Here is a 20,619-nt window from a genome sequence, read left to right as displayed (position 1 = left end):
CTATCCTCGTGGCCGTAGCCAAATTTTAATACCCCGGAAGGCCTTGACGACAGAAGGACGTATACGCTCATAGACGACTCTCATCTTGCTGGCTAGTTCGCCAGCAATGCGAAGCCCCTCCAGCCACACCGGCTGGGCCCACTCAAAGAAGCTTTCCACCATGGCTCTTAGGATGTCAGTAATGCCAGGCCAGGCTGACGAGTGGCCCAGTGCATCTATGGTAACATCGGTATTGTCCTTTCTTCCGTCAGAAATCGCCTCGTCGATGCAAATCCCCATGACTCGGTAGTGGGCAAGTGGGTGACTCCTACACAGAAGTAGCTTCCCGGCGCCGCCTGTCTCGACGAAGCCATAACGTCTCAACAACGTGGCCGTGAGCCTGTGGCTGAAGTTCCCGTCCACCAAGGCCCTCCCCTTAGGCCACACAATCGTCTTCTCGTCGACCGGCCTACCCAGTGGGGTACTCCTGCATAGGCCCGCATGTTTGCTGTAGGCGTCAGCGCTGCCCTGGAGCGCGATCAAGCGGAACCTATGCTCTTTTCCCTTTTCCGTCTCTTCCACCTGGACCAGGCCGAGCCGGTCGGTCAAGGTAATTCTGCCGTTGTCGTCGCTGGTTGCCGACCTGGCGCCGAGGGAGCTCCCTCGGACTGCCGCGATGGCCTCGAACAGCATGTGGAATGGAGCTATCACTTCGCAGCCGCAATTCACAGCGCATCACACACTCGAGCTTCTCTGCAGTGTTGTTGTACAGGCGCGACTGGCATTTAGTGATCGCCGCCATCCTGTAGTGGGCGGATTCGTTGTGAACGCGGAAGTGGCTGGCGGTTGCCAGGTAGGTGCCGCTGACACACCGGTCGACCCAGTCGATTGGCTTCGCGTTGGCATCGGTCGGCTTCCAGACCGGCCCGAGACCGCCAAACAGCCTTCTGCGGTATTCGCCGATGTCGTGCCCGGGATCCAGGAGGTGCCCGAGGATCGTTCCGCAGCGGACTAGGAACCGGCCCGTCTCGTCTGCTGTCACATCTTGGCATCTCTCAGGTTCCTTAGTACCAGTGCCACTGCTGCCGCCCGGGGACTTGCCCGACTTCCCGTAGTTGCAGCCCCGAAAGGAGAAACGGAAGCCGCTGCCCCTACTCCCATAGTCCCCATCCCTCTCAGCGATGCGCCGCACCGTGACGTCCACGTACGGTCGAGGGGACACCCAGGCGACGGTGGTAGCGTTCGAAACGACGAGCGTCTTGGCTCCTCTGTTGTCCAATGCCCCGAGGTTGGCGACCCCGGCGAAGCAGTCAGTCGTCGGCCTGCCGTTCTCGGCCACGACCGGGATCCAGTCCCACCCCGGCTGCGTCTGCCTCTTACCGCTTAGCACCAGCCGAGTCCACGCGTATCCTGTGCGCTTAGACAGCCGTCGAAAGAACTCAAACGTCATGCGGTTCATATCCCCCTGCATGTACGTCTCGATTTCCCCCGCGTCAAAAATCCCGTTGAAGATGCCGAGAAGCCCCCGGAAGACGTCCTTCTGATCCGTGCACTCCCGTGGCATGATGGAGACGGCCGAGAAGATGTTGCTCACGCCCCCGGGGTTGTCCACCCACCAAGACGGTCCGCCCGTGATGATGTCGGTGCGCGCGTTGCGAATGCCTCGGACCCGCGCCTGCAGGCTGATGAGGTAGCGCTGGTGCGCGCGGATGACGGCTAGGACGGCGTTGATGGCGTCTGTCTTATGCACGCGCGAGGTCTCTATCCAGCGCTGCAGCTTCTCAGCCTTGTCCCTGGCGTCGGTCGCCCAGGTCCATCCAGTCCTCGAGGCCGCCGATGCTCGACGCTTCGGACTCGCTGACCCCCCACATGCAGATCTGCTTGCCGAGGAGAAGCTCCTGAAAGGTCCACACCCGGCTGAAATACTCGTTCTCGAACAGGGACGTGATGCGGTCGATGCACGTCGCGTAGCAATTGAGTAGGCCGGCATCGATGGCTGCAGATGCGACCGTCGACCTGCCCAGGGGAAACGCCCATGGCGTCTTCTTATCGTCAGCCCAGTTCGCCAACCTCGTACTCAGGTCGAGCGTCAGCGCCTTCGAATCGAGCACGATTGTCGCGCCGGCCACGCTCGCGACAACGTGGTCGACGAGTGCCAAGCCGTCGACAATCTCTCGGGGTTGTCACGCCTGCTCCACGTCCACCAGAATATGGCACCGCTCCGCCTTTTGGTAGTAGGCGTACATGTTTGCAATCTCCTTCGCCGTGTCCGCCTCGTCACCGGCCTTGATGCATACGCAGTCGGCCCACATGTATCTGATCCTCTCGCTTTTCATCAGGTTCTGGATGTCGTCGAGCTTTGCCCCGGGAATTGTCACATGCCAGTCGACGCCCCTGATTTTGCAGTCATATTTGGATACTGGACGGCCCCATCGGTACGACACAATGTCGAAGCTCTTGACCTTGTCGCGGTAGGAAGGGTCCTGGGTGTCGAAAACAAAATACTCGTCATTGACGAGCCCCAGGAGCCGAGTGGGAATGTCGGTCGCCATGGCAGAGATGAAACAAATTGAGAGAAAGGAAAGACAATCGAAGCACTGAAGCTCAGGGGTGAGCGATGGGCTTTAGTTCAATGTCTACGTTCTTTGACGAAGCTAGTTCCCGTCTGAGGGTCCGTTGGCGCCGGGGGAATTTCTTCGCTAGTTAATATCCTCAAGTTCAGGGGTAGGCCTTCCACACAACCAAATAAACACACCTGAGTGTCGGCTGCCTAGATGGAGCCCCGAAGGAGCTAGCTGGAGGTGGAGGGTGCTCCCTGTCTAGTCAGCTCGAACGTCAAAACCATTCAGACTCGTTTGCGCGAAGCATAAACAACCATCGACCAAGGCCATTGGCAATGGCACCTCGCGAGCGCAAGAAAATTGGTGCGTCTGCCGCCTTGCATCTTGCATCTCATGCGTTCCATTAGAAGGGACAAAGGGAAGCTGCTCAGCTTGACTATGGCCTGGCCCCGGGCACTAACTCATGCATCTCGACTGCGAAACCGTTTTACCAATCATTCCTGCCCACCTCCAAGGGCTGAGCTGCAGGCAGAACCGAGCAATAGCCAGTGGAAAACTTGAATACTAGATTTGCGAGTTTTATTGAGCAGTCGCAGGCTGTTGTAAAACAGCACAACGAAGCCTGACCGAGACCCACCCCGCAGAAGCTCCGTGTTGTAACGTGTTGGCATTGTATTGGGTGTTTTGTTACCCCCCGTACATTCATGATGACTCTGTGTTTCAAGCTATCGTCCCCGCGTGCTGGGCTACCTGAAGAGGCACGCGGCACAGGCCAAGTTCCAGTGCTCTCTAGATTCTAAACCGTGCATTCAGCACCCCTCGTGCGAGGGCCTCTCACAGCTTCAGTCACTCCCCACGCGACCCCGTAGATTCCACGGTCGTAATTACGGTAGTGTGAGCTGCCCCCACCGATACGACACAATGCTGAACGGCTCAACTTGCTCCCGGCAGGGACGGGGCCGAGGGTCAAAGTAATCATGGTATCATGGTGACGACTGAGGAGCCTCGATGGAAGGTCAGGCACCATGACAAAGATACTGGACACGCCCTGGGGCCCAAGTACGATGCCTCAGGTGCCTTGGGGATGCGGCAGCCGTAGGCGATGGGGAGGAGTTGGAAAGAGGGGAACCTGAGACCGAATCAGTTGTTTTGAATGGGGTTCTTAGGCCCAATCAACTCAAACTAACAGTGCTTTGTCCGCGACGCGCATTGGCGACTTCGAGGCGAAACAAGGCATCCCATGACGTAGCTGTCGCAAGGAAGGGTAGCTTTGGCCACGTCGGCAAACCTCATTGCTCGCTCGGTTGGCTTTTTTTTTTTTTTTTTTTTTTTTTTTCCAAAATGACACGGGGTCTTCAACGGATCGCGGACTGACTACCAACTCTTTCCCCCCACACGCCTAGAGGTTGAGAACAAGGCCTCCATCTTTCATCGGTTGGCCGACACCAGTTGTTACCAGTATGTATTTAATTATTAATTTTTTTGTTTTGAGCCGTACCGAACAGCATTCCAATAGGGATTGTACCAAACGCGCTACGAAGTCAAGCTAATAAGACAAGAGAACATGCAGGATAATGAGGCAGAGGCCGGCCAGGCCATGTTATACCCTGAGAGGTTAGGGAGCCGAGATATGTCCCTATCGCAAACTACCAACTACACCAAACACCCAAAAGGTGAGGAGCTCCACGATTGTTGGTCGTAGAATGCTAAACCTGTATTTTATCTGACATACCCCCTCAGCTCTAAAGACATTTATCTGACATACTCCCTCAGCTCTAAAGACATCCTGAGGGTTTAGGGCTGGAGACCTTTTGCCTCCTGAAGACCACCAACTCCGTTTACCCGCACCTCGTCTCGAGCTTATGTAAGGTTTTAGCGCTTTCTCGCTGGGTAGCAGATCTGCTCTATGCGGAATCGAACCTACGACCTTTTAATCAGCTAGTACTAAAGAAGCATTGAGACTCTTAATTGTTGTAAACTACTAACTATACTAAATACCTAAAAGGTAAGGAGCTCTACGATTGTTAGTTGTAGAATACTAAACTTATATTTTATCTGATAATCCCTTATATCTACAGTATAGCATAACGTACATTATCAGCGAATGACCCATTGAAGTGGGGGATAGTGCACTGGCCGGATAGCACTCTAAGACAACTCTGGGACTTCGGGTCCGGCGGTGTAGGTCCGGGGTATCCGGTTCCCGGCCCTCCGGGCTGGATCAGGTGATCGGACTGAGAACCCACTTTTTTTCTGTATTTAAGACTGTCCTGACTGTCGGCCCTCGACAGTCAAGGACAATCAAGATCAACAGTTCAACCAATTCTTTCTTTCGATTTGCTTGCTCCATTGGGAGCTGTCTTTGCGGCCTCCCTCTGATCAGAGGGAGTCCTGCCTGGCTTAGTTGCTACTTTGGTCCAAGCCGCGTTGCTGGGAATCCTGGTTTGTTATCGGGTTTCTCAGTCGTTGTCCCTCCCCTTGTTTTGTTATCTTGTCGTTTTGTTGATAGAGTGGATGTGTGTTTTCCGCTCCATTTCAGTATAATTTACCTCCCTTCTTTAGAACAAATAGGATAGGCGCGCTTATAGGGCTTGTTGAGAGTTGTATCCAGCTCTTCTCTATAGCGGATCTAAGCTATTTGTATAGGGTCTCAAGCTCTGTTACCCCTAGTAGGTAAATCGGCCCCTAGGGCGGCTATATGCTGTCTACGAGTTCGATGTAATACTTCGTAGTCGTCTAGGGGAAAGGTAAAATTCTAGACTTATGGAATAGCTTTTCGTATATCCGGTAAGCTTTAGAGAGCTGCAGCTGCTCTAACTTATATATTATGTTAGCAAGGTCTTCGTTAGAGAAGATAATAGCTACGAGGGCGAATATAGATCCCGCCTATAGTTGCTTGGACTAAATGTATAAACCTATTTGTAGTATCTTAGGTAGGTACGTCTATGTTTTACCTCGGAAGTCGATATCAAGGTTAGCCATCTCGAGCTAAGACTAGACGAGAATGACGATAAAGGGCTCGATATTGAGTTGGGGAAAACAGTCCCCGGAGGGCAGGGTCCCTCTGAACAGAGGGACACAGTTGCTAGGATGGTGCCCCGGGGGCTGGAACTTGCCGTGGGCCCATTTTTCTTTCGCACCATAAGTAGGGCCGTCCTGGCCATTGCTCCTTAGACAGGACAATCAATTCAGTACTTTTCTTCACACTTGTTGCAAGCTCAATTGATGAGCTCTCCTTGCGTGCAAAGCGATCTCCCTCTGATCAGAGGGAGCTCTATCTGCACATGTTGTTTTGACCTTGTTTAGGCTGCAGGGACCCGATTTGTGGTGGTGTCGCCTGGCCTGTCTTGTCTATCTTGTCTGTCAGGCATTTGGCCGTCTTTGCCCTCCCCCTTGTTTTTGGTGGGTATGTGGGTGTAGATGTGTGTTTCTGCGCCATTTCAATATACTATATATTTGACTCTTTTACATCTGATTATACACTCATTTCCCAAGCTTCTTTAGTTGTAACTAGTGAAAAAGTAGATATTAAATGTCAGACACAGCGTGTATTCAGCTAGAAAAGAGTGGATTATATTGTGTTCCGCTGCTTGTTGTTGTTGGGGAAACTCTACCCATAAGGTAGATGTGATTTTATCCACTTGGCTAAGACTTGATGCCTTATAGCCTTATTCCACACCACTTTTGTATCCAACACAAACGATGGCAAAGCAAGTCTTAGATGCTTAGACCCTCAACTCGTAAGTGTAACGGGCTATACCCGTTGAGGGCCTCGGTGACCCTCGGCTATGTGTGGACCTCTGGACAATGCTATTCCCACTTTGTATGTAGTATGTGCCTGGACTATGTCGCTTCCTCTGATAAGGGAAGAACGCTGGTCTCGTATCTTTCTCTTCCCTTCTTTTCTTTTCTTCACTCAAAGATTCTGGTAGCAGAGGTAGCACCAACTATAACACATTGCTACGAGCCTATTACAGCTCTGGTACACCCCTTCTTGGGTAAACGGTGTAGGAATAATAATAATAATAATAATTAGCTATATCGCTAAGCGCCTACAGCGATCTAGCGCTTATAAGACCTCTCTACGCTGCGTACTGTAATCTTATAACCGTTGGTAAATCTAACGAGTTATCCAGTTACCTATAATTATCTGCTTAGCTACGTAAGACGGTTAGGTTAGATGCTAAATTAATGACACAACAGCCCCAAAACATGTAAAAATGTTACGTTAGATCTGGGCTAATCGCAAGAGCTAGAGGTAGAAACTCAAATACGAGAGTAGTTAGATCATTTCTCAATACAAGACAGAGCGCGAAGAAGCAAAAGGAAGGAGGAGAACGTTGCTTCCTCAGTCAAACAAAATCCTCCTTGTTACGGAACAGAATTAGCAATGCACTTCGTCAACTCGGCTAGTCGCATTATCCTCTAGAAGAACCAACGAGGAACACTCACCTCAAGACACTGCTCCATCATTAAACATAACCAACCCCCCCCCCCCCCCCCCCCCCCCTTCCCCCCCCCCGGGGACTTAGGCTGTGATCACGAAGTTAAGCTGCTGTTTCGGTTTGCCGTGACTTCAAGAAGAAACCGACACCCCGTACCGTACTGGACACTCCGCCAGCTTTTCCGCTAAGCGCCCACTCCGATCAGGGGTAACAGTCTACCAACAGGAACACGGAACGGCAACAACGAGAACGTCGTGTCCCTCATCTGCTTGTTCAGCTCGCGCTCACCCCTTGCCTGGTCCCCCAGCGCTTTCATGTCATCCGACAACCGATCATCCTCGTCCGAAGCAACGTAAATATGTCCCTCCGAGTTTCCCATTCCCCAAACATATACAATCTCCCCACTCCACGGCCACCTCAAAATGCCCGTATTCACATCAACCGAATCCGCCCAATCCTCCAACTCCTTACTCTTTATCAACTGCAGACCCAACATGGACCCAACCCGGAGGTACCGATCCAGCTGCTGCTCGACCTCCCAGTACGCCCCGCCCGACCACAGCTTCACCTCGAGCATGTCCCGCTCATCGGTCAGCGCGTCGATCCGGAACAGCGGGTCTAGCATGCGGCCGCGCGTGCCCACCTCCCAGTCCACATTCTCGTCCACCGCCCGCCCCATCCAGAAACCCTCGCCGATCCCCCGCAGCACGCTCTGCCGCCGCCCGTTGAGCTCGTACAGCGTCAGTGCGTGGCCCACCCGCTCGCGCCGGCGTCGGTGCCACAGCGACGCGAGCGCGTCCCGGTCAGCGTCGAGCGCCCGCTTGGAGAAGTAGCCGCGCGTCTTGAGGCAGGCCGTATCCTGGAAGCACTTGAGGTGTGAGCGGATCGTGTTGGGCGGGTGGAGGCACCGCCCCGTGCAGGCGAGGGAGGTGGTGGTGGCGTGGAGGAGGAGGCTGGTCAGGGCGGGTTGGGCGAGGATAGGCGAGGTGCCGGCTGGGTCGACGCGGTTAAGGGGATCGTTGTGGGCATAGGCGTAAGGGTGGTTGTGGAGCGTCCCTTGGCCGAGCTGCGAGACGGGGTCGCGCGTCGTGAAGCGGCCAAGGGCGGGCGCGTAGTGGCGGGCGCGGAGATTGAGAGTTGTCGGGCCGGTGCCCAGGGTTAGCTCGCCACGGTACCCGAACCGGGGTATCTGGACGGTCCGATGAGGGCCCGGCAGGGGATCGTGAGGATTAGAAGAGGAGAGGGGTACGCCGAAGCTGTCGTAGGCATGGTCGATTACCCATGGCATCGTCGACGGCGTGGCGGCGGCGGACCCGTGCGCGTCGCGGGAAAAGTTCATCGAGTCGTACTCGGCATTGACGAACGTACGGCCGTATGCATACGTGAACCGAGCGTCCGCCAGGTTGGGACTTTGGTTAGCTCCGTTTACCTGCTGCCGGAGGATCTGCGGCAGCCCGTCGCCGACGGTCCACTGGTAGCGCATGTCGATGCCTGGGGAGGACTCGTCGCCCGTTTGTCCCCTCCAGTGTACCATGTACCCATCGCCATTGTAATGCGTCTCGACTCGCTCGATCTCCGAGCCGCGGCTGGTGGCGGTGCTGGTCGGTTGGCTGAAGCCGTCGTAGGCGATGTCGTGCTTGATATCTCCGTCGTCTGCTCTTATCAGTCGCCCGGCACCGTCGTACGTGTATACAATGCGCCGGCCTCGCGACTCGATTGCAGATAGTTGGTCAGCTACGTCGTATAAATAGCTCGTGGCCGCGCCATCCGTCACCGACATGGTCCGGTTGCCGGCGGCGTCGTACCCAAAGTCAGTCTCGGTCTTTCTCCCCTCGGGCCCTGACCATCTCGTTTCCACAAGCTGCCCTGCCTTATCGTAGGTGAACAGGTGTGTAGAATTGCCGTCTTCAAGCCTAGTAATACGACCCTCGCTGTCTCGCGTCAGTGTGACGTGGCTCGCGATGACGCCTGAGCGCAGCTCTTTGAAGGTCTCGAGCAATCCGCCGTCGTAACCGTACCGTCGAGCCCAGCCCCCCGGAAGCTGCTCTGTGATTAACCGGCCATCTAGGTCGACCACGTAGACAGCCTCGCCGGCTTGGGAGTCGACCATCTGGATCATCTGCCCTTTGAGATTGTATTGATACTCTGCCGACGTACCCCCCGGATAAGTCAGCCTACGCAACTGGCCTGCCGCATCGTATTCCCACATATACTTATCACCGGTCGGCCACGTGGCTGAAGTAAGCCTCCCAGCCGCGTCGTAGGTGTAGCGTGTGGTGCCGTCGGCGTCCGTCATGCTGATTCGCTGGCCTGCTTCGTCGTAGGCGTAGCTTACTTCCTCGCCCTTGTTAGTCCATCTCCGTATCAGCCGTCCGGCCTTGTCGTACGCGAACTCGATCACGTCTCCCGCGGGGTTGTGGATGGATGCCAGTCGACCATCTTCATTAAAATTGCGGCGTGTAGTCCGGCCCAAGGGGTCGGTAGTTGCAATGCGTCGCCCGGCTTCGTCGTGCTCGTAGACGCTAGCGGCACCTTTGGAATCCACTACCTTGGAGAGATTGCCATTTTGGTCATAGGTGTATGCAGTTACGCCGCCTCTGGGGTCCGTGACTTCTACCAACGCGCCACGTTTGTTGTACTTATACAAAGTGGTTGCCCCTGAAGGCGTGGTAAGCTGCGTACGCCGTCCGTTGCGGTCATAAGCAAACCTTGTCACCCAACCCCGCGGGTCAACGACGGCGACTAGCCGCCCTTTTTCATACCGGTATCTGGTCGTCAGCCCAGCCGGTGTGGTCTGGGCAATGACCCGGCCGCGGCCGTCGTGGACGAATCGGGTGCGCCCACCCTCTGGGTCAACAATCGTTTCAAGATTTCCGGCCTTGTCGTAATGGTATGTGGTCCTGCGCCCTAGAGCATCGATTGATGCGGTAACCCTACCCGAAGGGTCTTCAACCTCCTTACCGGTACTCCCGTCCGGGTTGGTGTAGGTGGTAGTGCCGGTCGCGCTGTCAAAGGTTACCCCCCAATGCGCGCCGTCCGGGTCAATATGCTTAATGAGTCGATCAGCGGCATCGTACTGGAAGGTAGTAGTAGCACCGTCAGGTGTGGTGATAGACGTTTGATTTCCGCGGGCGTCAAACTCCATGGTTGTCGTTCCACTGGGCCCATGGAGAGCCGTCCGGTTGCCGGCCGCATCATATTCAAACTTGGTTACGCCAGAGCCTTGCTCCTCTATCTGCGAGATCCTGCCGATGGCATCGAACTGGGCAATGCTCTTGACGCCGTCTGGTCGAACCACCGTTGAGAGGTTGCCGGATTCGTCATAGTCAAACTTGGTGACGAGCCCCTCCCTATCGGTCCGGCCGACCAGACGACCCGAAGAGTCATACTCGAAGTGTGTGACGGCCCCCTCGGCGTCCGTGTGTGAAATAAGCCTACCTGTAGCGGAATACTCGTTGGTAACCGTGGAGCCGCCGGGATCCGTTACCGAAACAGGGCGTCCAGCATCATCATAGGTGATGGCCATGACGTCGCCTGTCGGCGCTTTGGTCTCTGTTCGACGTCCCGCAGCGTCGTACTCATATGTGATTCGCTGGCCATTGGCATCAATGCGTTCGGTCAGATTTCGACGCCCATTGTAGCCGTACCGGACGGTGTTGCCGTCTGGTCCCGTATGAGATGTGATCAGACCGTCATTGATGTCGAACCGTGTGACTGACCCACCCGGATTGGTCACGGCCGAAGGAAGACGGTTGTTGCCATCGTACGCAAAGGTCGTCACCCCATTGGCCGGCTCATGAAGCTTGACGAGGCGGCGATGCCGGTCATATTCATACATCGTCGTTGCCCCACCGAAGGCTGAAGAAACAAGACTGCCGTCGGCATAGGTGTTCTCGAGGGACCATTGACCTGCGAGCTCTGCCTTGGTCAGACGCCCATCCGGCCCATACTCCACGATAGTCTCGTTGCCCATGGCGTCCCTCATCCAGACGGTGCGATAGTCGGCGTTGTGCCTGTAGGCGTTGGCGGCATCAGAAGGTTCGTGAGTAGCCGTGGTGATACCCTCGTCGATGGAATAAGAGAACTGGAGTGCGCCCGATCCCGGAAGTGCCTGCCGGGCAACTCTACCATGCTCATCGTAGCCATTGGCAACGGCTATGACACCGTCCGCATCAACGATACGTATGATTCGGGCCTCTGAATCGTACCCATATGTTGTCGAGGCGCCTCCGGGGACCGTGGCCTGTCGCAGCACGCCTCCGTCATAATTGTAGAACACAGTTCGACCGTCATTGCTCTTGGCTTGGGTCAGGAGGCCATGGCCATCATATTCCAGGGCCAACCATTGCCCTGTGGAATTGTCGACCCGCACCAGAAGGTGATCCTCGTACACCAAAGTAGCGGTGCAGCACCCGACATGCTTGCTCCGTAGCTTTCCAGATCCATCGAAGATCCATACATCGCCGTCGAAAAAACGAAGCTCCAGGGCACCGTTCTCCGCAGGTAGCAGGTCAGCATCGATGTCTTGTGGGCGTGCGAACGAGCCGTCTTCGCGTCTGACAAAGGTGAGGACCCGGCCATTGCTGTCATTGAAGTGATACCGGTTGTCACTACCGGGTGAGACGCTCGCATTGAGCGCGTGGGTCCATCCGGGCCCGAGTGCACTGGGTGCTGTCTTACGAGAGTTGTAGATCCTGCTCCAGGAAAGGGAGTGGTCCGACATAGGGATGTCCCTCTCATGCCACACGAAGTTTCCGGTGGCCGTCCGTACCCCGTTTCCGGCAAACGAATATCCGGGCAGTTCGCCCAATACGTCTTGCTCGGGTCTCTTGTAAAACGCCATCAGCGCAGCGTGTGTGGCATGCCGCTGAACGTCAGTGCCTGTTGCGTACGGAATGAATTGTATCCGTAGTCAATGCGAGGATCGTTGACTGCCGGTATTTAGACGTGGCAATCATGTCAAGTCAGAAAAACATGGCCTGACAAGAACTCTGACATTGGGTGGCGCCCTTGCGGCTCTTATTACTTTTTAAGATACCCTGTAGTTTAACCTAAGTATAGGCATTGCAGAAGAAGCGCCTCCTAGAAGGAGTTGGCGAGCATTCCGCAACCTCATAATGACATAACATGTTTCAGCACCTACAGAATGACAAGGCCGTGGACTGCGATGTATTCTGCGATAAATTTGGGAAGATTGTCGAGGAACTGTGAGGGCGCGGCACTGGCAGCAGATCTGATTGGGAGCGAAGGATGTGTTGAGCACAGGGCCCACTGTTATTTTCCAGAAAACTTGCTTTCTTACGTTTGGAACTTGATTAAATGCTGCTAGTGTAACGCACCGTCCTGAAATAGAAATTAATACAAATTTACTTGACGTGTGCCAGGCACTACTGACGAACTTGGGATCAAAGTAACTGATCCTGTCTTGAATACCTAGGTTTCCCTCAGCATCGAGCCCCTTTCTGTTTCACCATTTCTCGGATTTCGGCGCTTATGGCCATGCTCAGCGGCTTCTTGCCCGTATCCGACACCCCGTTTACGTCGGCGTTGTATGAAAGCAGCAGCTGGACGACGACGTCTGTGTGTCCGTTGTTGGCTGCCCAATGAAATGCCTTCCAGCAGAATGGTGTGCGCATACAGGCGTTGGCACCTGGCTCCAGCAGCCGTTTTGCCTTGTCGTAGTGGCCCCCGGCAGCGGTGCGGTGAGCGGAGACTCACCACACGAGTCGAGTACGTTGAGGCTCGGGTCGATATACCGAGAACCTTTGGGTCGTAACGGGCCCCGTGAAAAAACCTGATCAGCGGCTCGGGCGGTAGTCAAACACAGGTATGGCCAATCCAGCGCGAGAGTGATGTAATCCCAGCCGCCGGACGCCATTGCATCCCAGGCGTGCCATCTTGGCTGAGCGCGTGGGCTGTTTGGATGTGGGCAAGCAACACTCTCGCTGCGTGTTGGATTTCTATTCGCGGGCCACTCATGGTTATAGAAATGTCAGCCTCCATATTAAAGATTCCGAGAAGATTAAAATATAAAATAAGTCCGATATCAGGGCCGGAGTCCCACAGGGCTCACCCTTATCCTCTATCCTCTTTATCCTCTATATAGCTTCACTATATAAGACGCTGAAGGAGAAACACCCTGAAATCGGACTGGTAGCCTTCGCTGACGACACCAAGCTCCTAGCCTTTGGGAAAAACTCGAAGATCAACTGCCAGCAACTAGAAAGAGCTTGGACTACCTGTATACGGTGGGCGAGAGCTCACGGTATGGAGTTCAACCCGGCAAAAAGCGAACTAATCCACTTCAACAAAGGCCGATCTCACTGGACCGACCCCCTCCGACTGACCTGTCCGACTGGACAAGGCCATACAGTGGTCTACCCAGTATCCAACGCGAGGTTCTTAGGGGTTTGGCTCGACTGGAGACTCAACTGGAGGGCCCACGAGTCAAAAGTAGTAGAAAAGTTGAAAACCCAGGATTTCGCCCTGTCCAGGATAGCGGCTAAAACCTGGGGACGGGGCCTGATCAGGGCAAGAGAGGTCTATACCAAGTGCATTCGGAGTGCTATAGCCTTTGGAGCTACCAACTATCACCGGCCTACAACAGTCGACGGCCAACCACAGGGCATAGCGACTAGGCTGGTCAAAGCGCAGTCAAGGAGTCTCAGGATAGTAGCCGGCGCTTACAAGGCTACCCCTATCCGGAACCTCGAAACTGAGACTTGGGTACCACCACTGGATCTATATCTCAACAAGAGACTAGCAAACTTTGAAGCCCGGCTACAGACCCCTCTCCTACAAGCTTGGCAAGGTCCAGAAGCCCCGAGACGGCCGCCGAGCTCCCTGATCCAAGCGGCTTGCAACAAACTGTATAGGAGGTTTCAGAGACGGAAGCGAGGTCGCAAAGCACCATTGCCGCAACAACTGACAATATCCGAGAAAGCCGCTATCACTATCGACAAATTGGTAAGCCAAGGACAGAGCCAAGCTCAAGGCCTGAACCAGTGGTCAGGTCCAAGACCTACAACGGAGGTGGCGCTAAGCAGAGCTTGGGAAGCGCGTTGGAAACAAGAGGTTAGAGGCCGGCCTACCAGACTAGCCGACGAAGGTCCCCTGAATTACTATTCACCAACAAGACTCTTCGAAAACATCAGGACCGTACCAAAGCCCAGAGCTCCCTACTGGTACAAGCCCGGACAGGAACCATCGGCCTCAGGGACTTCCTTTTCCAGCGTGGGATTCCGAATCTCCCTACTCCCTACTGCAGCTGTAGAGAGGGCCGGGAAACAGTGGAGCACCTCGTTGTGTGGTGTCCGATACCGCCGAAGCCTAGAACCTGGCTAAGAACAGAAATTCGAACCCACCGGGATCTCAGCCTGGTGTTACAAGGCCAGGGCTCCCGGAACCTCAGGTTGTTAAGGAGGGTTTTGGGCTGGCTAATGGATTCGGGTCGTCTGATGGAATACAATCTAGTTCGACGGCTGGAACTGGAAGCAGAGGAGGCTGAAGAGGAGGCGGAGATGGCGGACGAATCCGAAGCCGAAGACTAGAAGTCTTCAGGGCCTGGCATAAAGCCTTCCTTTCTTTTGCAACCAACTGGCGTCTACTGCAACTATTTTTCCTATTACTTGTTGATATAGGGTTTTCACCCGGCTTTTACAGCACGGTTTTCCTATATACTTAGCAGTAGAGGGTCCGGCACACCCTATCTTGGGTAAAGCGGTGTAGGAAGAATAATAATAATTTGATTAACTTTGAAACAGGATTAAGAGATTGAAATCTGGGTCTACAGAACTAAACTATATGAAACCCAGCTCCATGGAACCGGATCCAAGGCACCTATACCATACTAGGTCAGACACTGATCCGGATCGCTGTGATCCGTTACGGACTATAGTGATTAATATCTGTGCCTATGCGATAGTTTCGTATCTCTGTACCTGGAACCTAAGCCTGAATCTATGGATCTGGATCACTGTGATCCGATGCGATCAAACGTGATCTATATGCCCGGACCCATATCCGTGGATCTGGATCCCAGTAGTTCAATGCAAGGAAATAAGGATAAGAAGGAGTTTCGCCCTCGTCTCCAAATCCTGTATAGTTAAAAAAAAAAAAAGGATTGACGTCTGACACGTACACACACACAATCAAAACGTACAATCAATTGCACTTACTTTGAAAAAACGCTTTGCACTTGAGACTTGAACTCTGAACCTCATCTTTGTCAATCTTCCTACCTACCACTGTACTTACCGACCGAGTTCTCCGTTACAAGAGTCTCCCGCTCTCACAGGTTAAGTAGTTCCATCCCAACCTTCCGCTTCTCACCTTACCCTGTGCTAGGTAAAAAGGAGGTCTGTGCCTCTTAAAAACGATATATATAATGTCTACTAACCCGGATAACGCCTAGTTGATATACGTCTAGAAGGTTGTCGGGACGTTAAAAAGCCCTATTACTATTATATAAAATTCGTAGTGGCTATATCGTATATGGAAGGCGGTTTTCTATTCGTTGCCCTCGCTGAGTCTAATGCGACAATACGTATCCTTCAAGTCGATCTTAGTATAGATCTTAGCTGTTGATAGGCAATTAAGGGTTTTTCCGATTAGCGAGATGAGGGCGCGGTTCTTATGTGTTACCGCATTTAGTCCTTAGTAGTCGACGATAAGGTGCAATTCGCCTCCCTTCTTTAGGACGAATAGGATAGGAGCGCCTATAGGGCTTGTTGAGAGTTGTATCTAACCCTTCTCTATAGTAGCTCTAAGCCATTTATATAGGGTTTCGAGCTCTGTTGCCTCTAGTGGGTAAATCGGCCCCTAGGGCAGTTGCATGCCGTCTACGAGTTCGATGCAATGCTTTGTTATCGTCTAGGGGAATGGTAAAATCTTAAACTTGTAGAATAGCCTCTTATATACCCGGTAAGCCTCGGAGAGCTACGGCTACTCTAGCTCGTACGTTACGTTAGCGGGGTCTTCGCTAGAGGGGATAATAGCTGCAAGAGCGAATACAGATCCCGTTTACAATTGCTTAAGCTTAACTGCTACGAGTGTCTCGCTACTCGCTAGCGGAGACCACACGGAGGTCAGGCTTGACTGCCCTGTGGTGGACACTTCATGAACCCTAGCATGAGCATCAAAAGTGTGGTTAAGTCTGTCCATTTTCTAACTAAGTGTAGAATGACCGCGAAGTGGTCATTCTGCGCAACGGGGCAGTCTAGTCACGTGCCACCGTGCCAAGCACGTCTGACTCGTAACATTAACGCATAAGCCCACTTGAGTGCCTTAGACGGGTACATCTACATCTTACCTCGGAAGTCGATATCGGGATTGACCATCTCGAGCTAAGGCTAGCCGAGAATGATGATAAAGGGCTCGATATCTACGACTATAAGGCGTAGAAGGTATATCTGAGTTCTGCCTTTGTAGTCGGTGGCACGTACATAGAGGGAATATACTCTGTAAGTTCGTATAGGTTTATTTCCAATGCCAGTAAGCCCTATAAACGGTTCGAAGTGTTCAAGGAGAGAGTGCTTAGCAAGATAACTATAGCTAATTAGATTATAATCTGCTCCCGAGTCGAGTAATTAGTCAAGACAGGCCAGGCGACACCACCATAAATCGGGTCCCTGCAGCCTAAACAAGGTCAAAATAACATGTGCAGATAGAGCTCCCTCTGATCAGAGGGAGATCGCTTTGCACGCAAGGAGAGCTCGTCAATTGAGCTTGCAACAAGTGTGAAGAACAGTACTGAATTGATTGTCCTGTCTAAGGAGCAATGGCCAGGACGGCCCTACTTATGGTGCGAAAGAAAAATGGGCCCACGGCAAGTTCCAGCCCCCGGGGCACCATCCTAGCAACTGTGTCCCTCTGATCAAGGGACCCTGCCCTCTGGGGACTGTTTCCTCCAACTCACTATTCCCATTATTATTATAGTTTTGGTATTTAGGAGAATTGAATAGGGAGCTTATTGTAGATCTCTTGCGTACTGTGGAGCTAATTTTGAAGATCCCCTTGAATACGAGATTCCTTTGCCCCTCAAGTGAGATTATAGTGGATTTAGAGGTGTTGAGCTCTGTTCCAGGCGTTGTAGCCCTGTCTCAGGTGCCGGAGCTCCGTTCTAGATATTGCAACCCTGTTCCGGGTACCGTACCCTCATCCCAGGTGCTGTGTTATCCCCAATATGGATGGTACTTATCGTAGATGCCATCTCAGCTAAAGGTAGAACGGAAGGATCAGAATTATAAGGGGATTATTCTGGGAATACGTTGAGGGAGATGGATTACGATGTCTTAGTACCAAAAAGGTCTTGATCCCCGGACGGTAACTTCACGAACAGGCTGCTATTGTCGTTGAGACTATACAGAGACTGATCCTTACGGATCAGAAGTCCCCCGCGTAAGGGAGTTCCCCATAGAGGTCTCATCTATCCTGTATCGTGATATCATCTAGTATCATTCGGCTGGCCCTCCTGGCCTTAAACTGGAAACTCTCATTACATTAATGCTGCTAAGAGTTAGAGCGCAGTTAGCTATAGGGGGTCTCTTTTATATATACACCGCTTAAAGTCTGCTATATATTGGGATTAGAACAAGGTATACTTTCTCTTCCTTTCTCCTACCAACGCAATATTCCTGAGCTGCCTTTTCGCTCCCTGCAATGTCACAACCTGCGAATCCAGGAATTTCACAGCGAATCTCGGAGTGAGATCTACCCGTACAAGCCGTGTTACCTTTAATTTACACGGAACCGGTTTCATCAATGCCAATCGCAGCATCACTGAGAATGCTGGGGCATGCATTCACTAACGATCACTGTACGCAAGGCGACGTTCTGTCAGGTCTGCTAAGACGTATGGTGGACTTGTCCGAGTGCGAAACCGTGAGAATAATTGATTGTAAGGATTTGCTTGAAGCAGGGCTCTGTCCCCTGAATCCTCTCCGGGAATATTTCACCCTCAGCTGCCGTTGGGGCGGCACAGATCCCAGCTACGCCCTCCGACAACCCTTTCAGACACTACTTCAACTACCGGCTGACTTGATGCCCCAAACATTGACCGACGCATTCACCGTCATCCGCGCGCACTAGGCGGCCGTTTCCTATGGGTCGATGCTCTGTGCATCGACCAGCCAACGACCAAGGACGAAACCGACTGGCGCTCCGAGGGCCCGGGAATGGGCATCATATAGCAGAACTCTCTCTACACCATTGCCGCCACGTGCGCCTTCCATGCCGACGAGGGTTTCCTAGCTCGTAATGTAAGCAGCATATTTCCCGCAAAGATTTGTGCCGTCCCGAGGATCACAGCAAAGGATGACGGCACCACTGTCATTGATCAAGTTCACGTTCTGCCCACCAACCCCGACTTTTATCAGAGCGTCTCAATGTCTGCTCTGAACCACCGTGGCTGGGTGATGTAGGAACGGGATCTCTCCAGACGCATCCTGCACTTCACCGGACACGGTGTTTTCTGGGAGTGCGGCATGGTTAAGGCTCTCGATCACGTCGGCGAGCTTGAAGTTGACCAGGGAACTGGCTCATGCAGACGCAAAGAGTCGATTCTTAGCGTGGCGTGCTCACGATGAACTCATCATCTCTGCCCCGTGGAGTGGTTTCGCTTTGTCAAGCAATACTCCCGGGCTGAGTTTACGCACCCTAGGGATCGACTGATGGCCTTGTCTTCGATTGTCAGGGCGGTGGAACCCATTATGAAATCTGAATATCTTACGGGATTGTGGCGGCGGGGATTTCATCAGAGGACTGAACTTGCATTGCTTCACGCGGAGGGTAAAATAGGTGCTTTCCAGCGCCAACTTGGAGTTGGGCTTCCGTTGGCACGACGGTTGATTTCGCTGTGCTGCAAATGGAGACCTATCCCATTCATCTTGTCGGGATTTTGGATGTCGAGATTGACCCTGCTCCTGGGATGAGTCCCGTTCTACTTCGCTCGCCTCCTTTCCACCCCCGTCATGCTGGATCTCGTTCCAGAAAACCATCAAATCGCTGTTATACCATATCTTCGGTAAGATCGGCAGCGATTTATGGTCCAAAGTCCCCTTCACCCTAAGAGTTCCCTGAGCAATGTCTTCATACCGACTACACCCTCCTCCCCATCGGCGGGGCAGGGTCATATGGGAAACTACCTCGCTTCAGCTCCATCTTCTAGAGCCGATTGGGGAGACCAAAAAGGGGAAGAACGGCGTTACAGAGAGTGTTGCAGGCAAGTACAGGCGTATTGGTTGGACAGAATACTCGTTCCAAGAAGTCACGAGGTGGTACAGGATGATGCTGATCCAAAGGCATATTCATGATAAGGTTGCCCGCAGTGAGGCACTCTTGGCCCCGGTTCAGACGAGAGACGCGGTTGTGAGCTGTATTCTATATGACCTACAGAAATTGAGATTATCTGAGCTAACAATCCCTTATATCTACTTATTGTCTAGATAAAAAAAAGTCAATTTCATAATATGTTTCAGGCATGCCTTGTCCGGGCTCACGGTTGGAAAGCTCACCGTTGCAGGCATGGTGTGCTGGAGGTCGATCTCACCACATCCACGCTTCAAGATACAGAGAGCAGTTTTCTGCAAATCCACCAATTACACCAGTTATATGCAGGTCGCGTGGCGCAGTGGCACCGTGTGGCCCTCCTATTGAAGGTCCAAGACTGAGCACGCGCAATAACGGCTCGATCCAGAACTTTGTAAGCCGACGCCGGACGCCGCCTTGTGCTTTCTGCCCGTGTTCAGGAGGTGAAGCGCTGTAAACGCCGTCCAAGCCATGTTGTCGGTTCTCGTACCAGTAACACTCATGCTGTCATTGTCTCGACTCAGTATGAAAGTACTTCTGGGAATGTTGATGATGAACTGGGCATTGTATTGTACTCTGACATAAGTCTTTAATAGAAATCCCTTGACACTTGTTAGCAACTTCTTTTGACATATTCATGGATGATCTAAATTTGATAGAGGAAAATGCCACTCCAGGATGCCACCGCTAGTCTCGTAATAGCTTCATAGGTAGCCTCATGAGTCCTTAACGAGTAAACATCAAGCGGCGGCAAGGGCAAGGCTATTATCAAAGTTTCGTATTGCTGAGGCGCTCTCTTCGACGGAGGGATCCCAATGGGACCTTAAATGGAGCCGGAAAACATATTAGAACCTCCGTCTTCATTCTTTTCAGTCGACCTCTGTTCATCAGCACCAACCAGCAGCATCAACCAGCTTCATTCACTAATCACTGGCCCTTTCAGCACTTCCCTCAGCATCAGCACGATCACTTTCAGTAATCTCACCACCGCTGCCAAAATGGTCTCCATCAAGTCCCTCGGCGCCACCCTCATCCAGCCATCAACTTCGTCTCCGCCGCCCCAACAGACACGACCCCCCACACTCCTAAGGAGGGTACCAACAAAGAACGAAAGCTCACCAACCCAAGCCACGCAGCAAAGCCCTACACCCGCTGCGACTGGCAAGCTCGTCGAGGTCAAGAATAGGGATACATTAGGAGTTGGGTTCTGGAAGCAAGTTGACGTTACGTGACTCAAGCATTCTGTGGCGTAGTGGACCCTTTGGGGCGCAGTGGCGAGGAAAACAGCGTCAGCCTTCCCCCGTCGCGTTCCAAATGCTGGCGTGACG

The 20,619-nt window shown here is 52.9% G+C and overlaps 2 protein-coding genes across 2 annotated transcripts; both read right to left on the bottom strand.

Annotated features, from left to right (window-relative positions):
• On the bottom strand, positions 1 to 2,531 carry MFIFM68171_04693 (uncharacterized protein; the record flags this gene model as incomplete). Its single annotated transcript, XM_071060113.1, has 4 exons — positions 1 to 622; positions 723 to 1,772; positions 1,834 to 2,109; positions 2,167 to 2,531. 4 exons carry the CDS (start codon positions 2,529 to 2,531, stop codon positions 1 to 3), a joined length of 2,313 nt encoding a protein of 770 aa, XP_070916214.1.
• A 4,638-nt stretch (positions 2,532 to 7,169) lies between these two features.
• On the bottom strand, positions 7,170 to 11,828 carry MFIFM68171_04692 (uncharacterized protein; the record flags this gene model as incomplete). Its single annotated transcript, XM_071060112.1, has 1 exon — positions 7,170 to 11,828. The coding sequence occupies one exon, from the start codon at positions 11,826 to 11,828 to the stop codon at positions 7,170 to 7,172; it is 4,659 nt and encodes a 1,552-aa protein (XP_070916213.1).
• Positions 11,829 to 20,619: the final 8,791 nt, after the last annotated feature.

This window comes from Madurella fahalii (assembly GCF_045866475.1).
Source record: "Madurella fahalii IFM 68171 DNA, scaffold_2, whole genome shotgun sequence".
Taxonomy (NCBI): Eukaryota; Fungi; Ascomycota; class Sordariomycetes; order Sordariales; genus Madurella; species Madurella fahalii.
The sequence above is the reverse complement of the archived record's forward strand: the minus strand, read 5'-3'. Positions and strand labels throughout refer to the sequence as shown.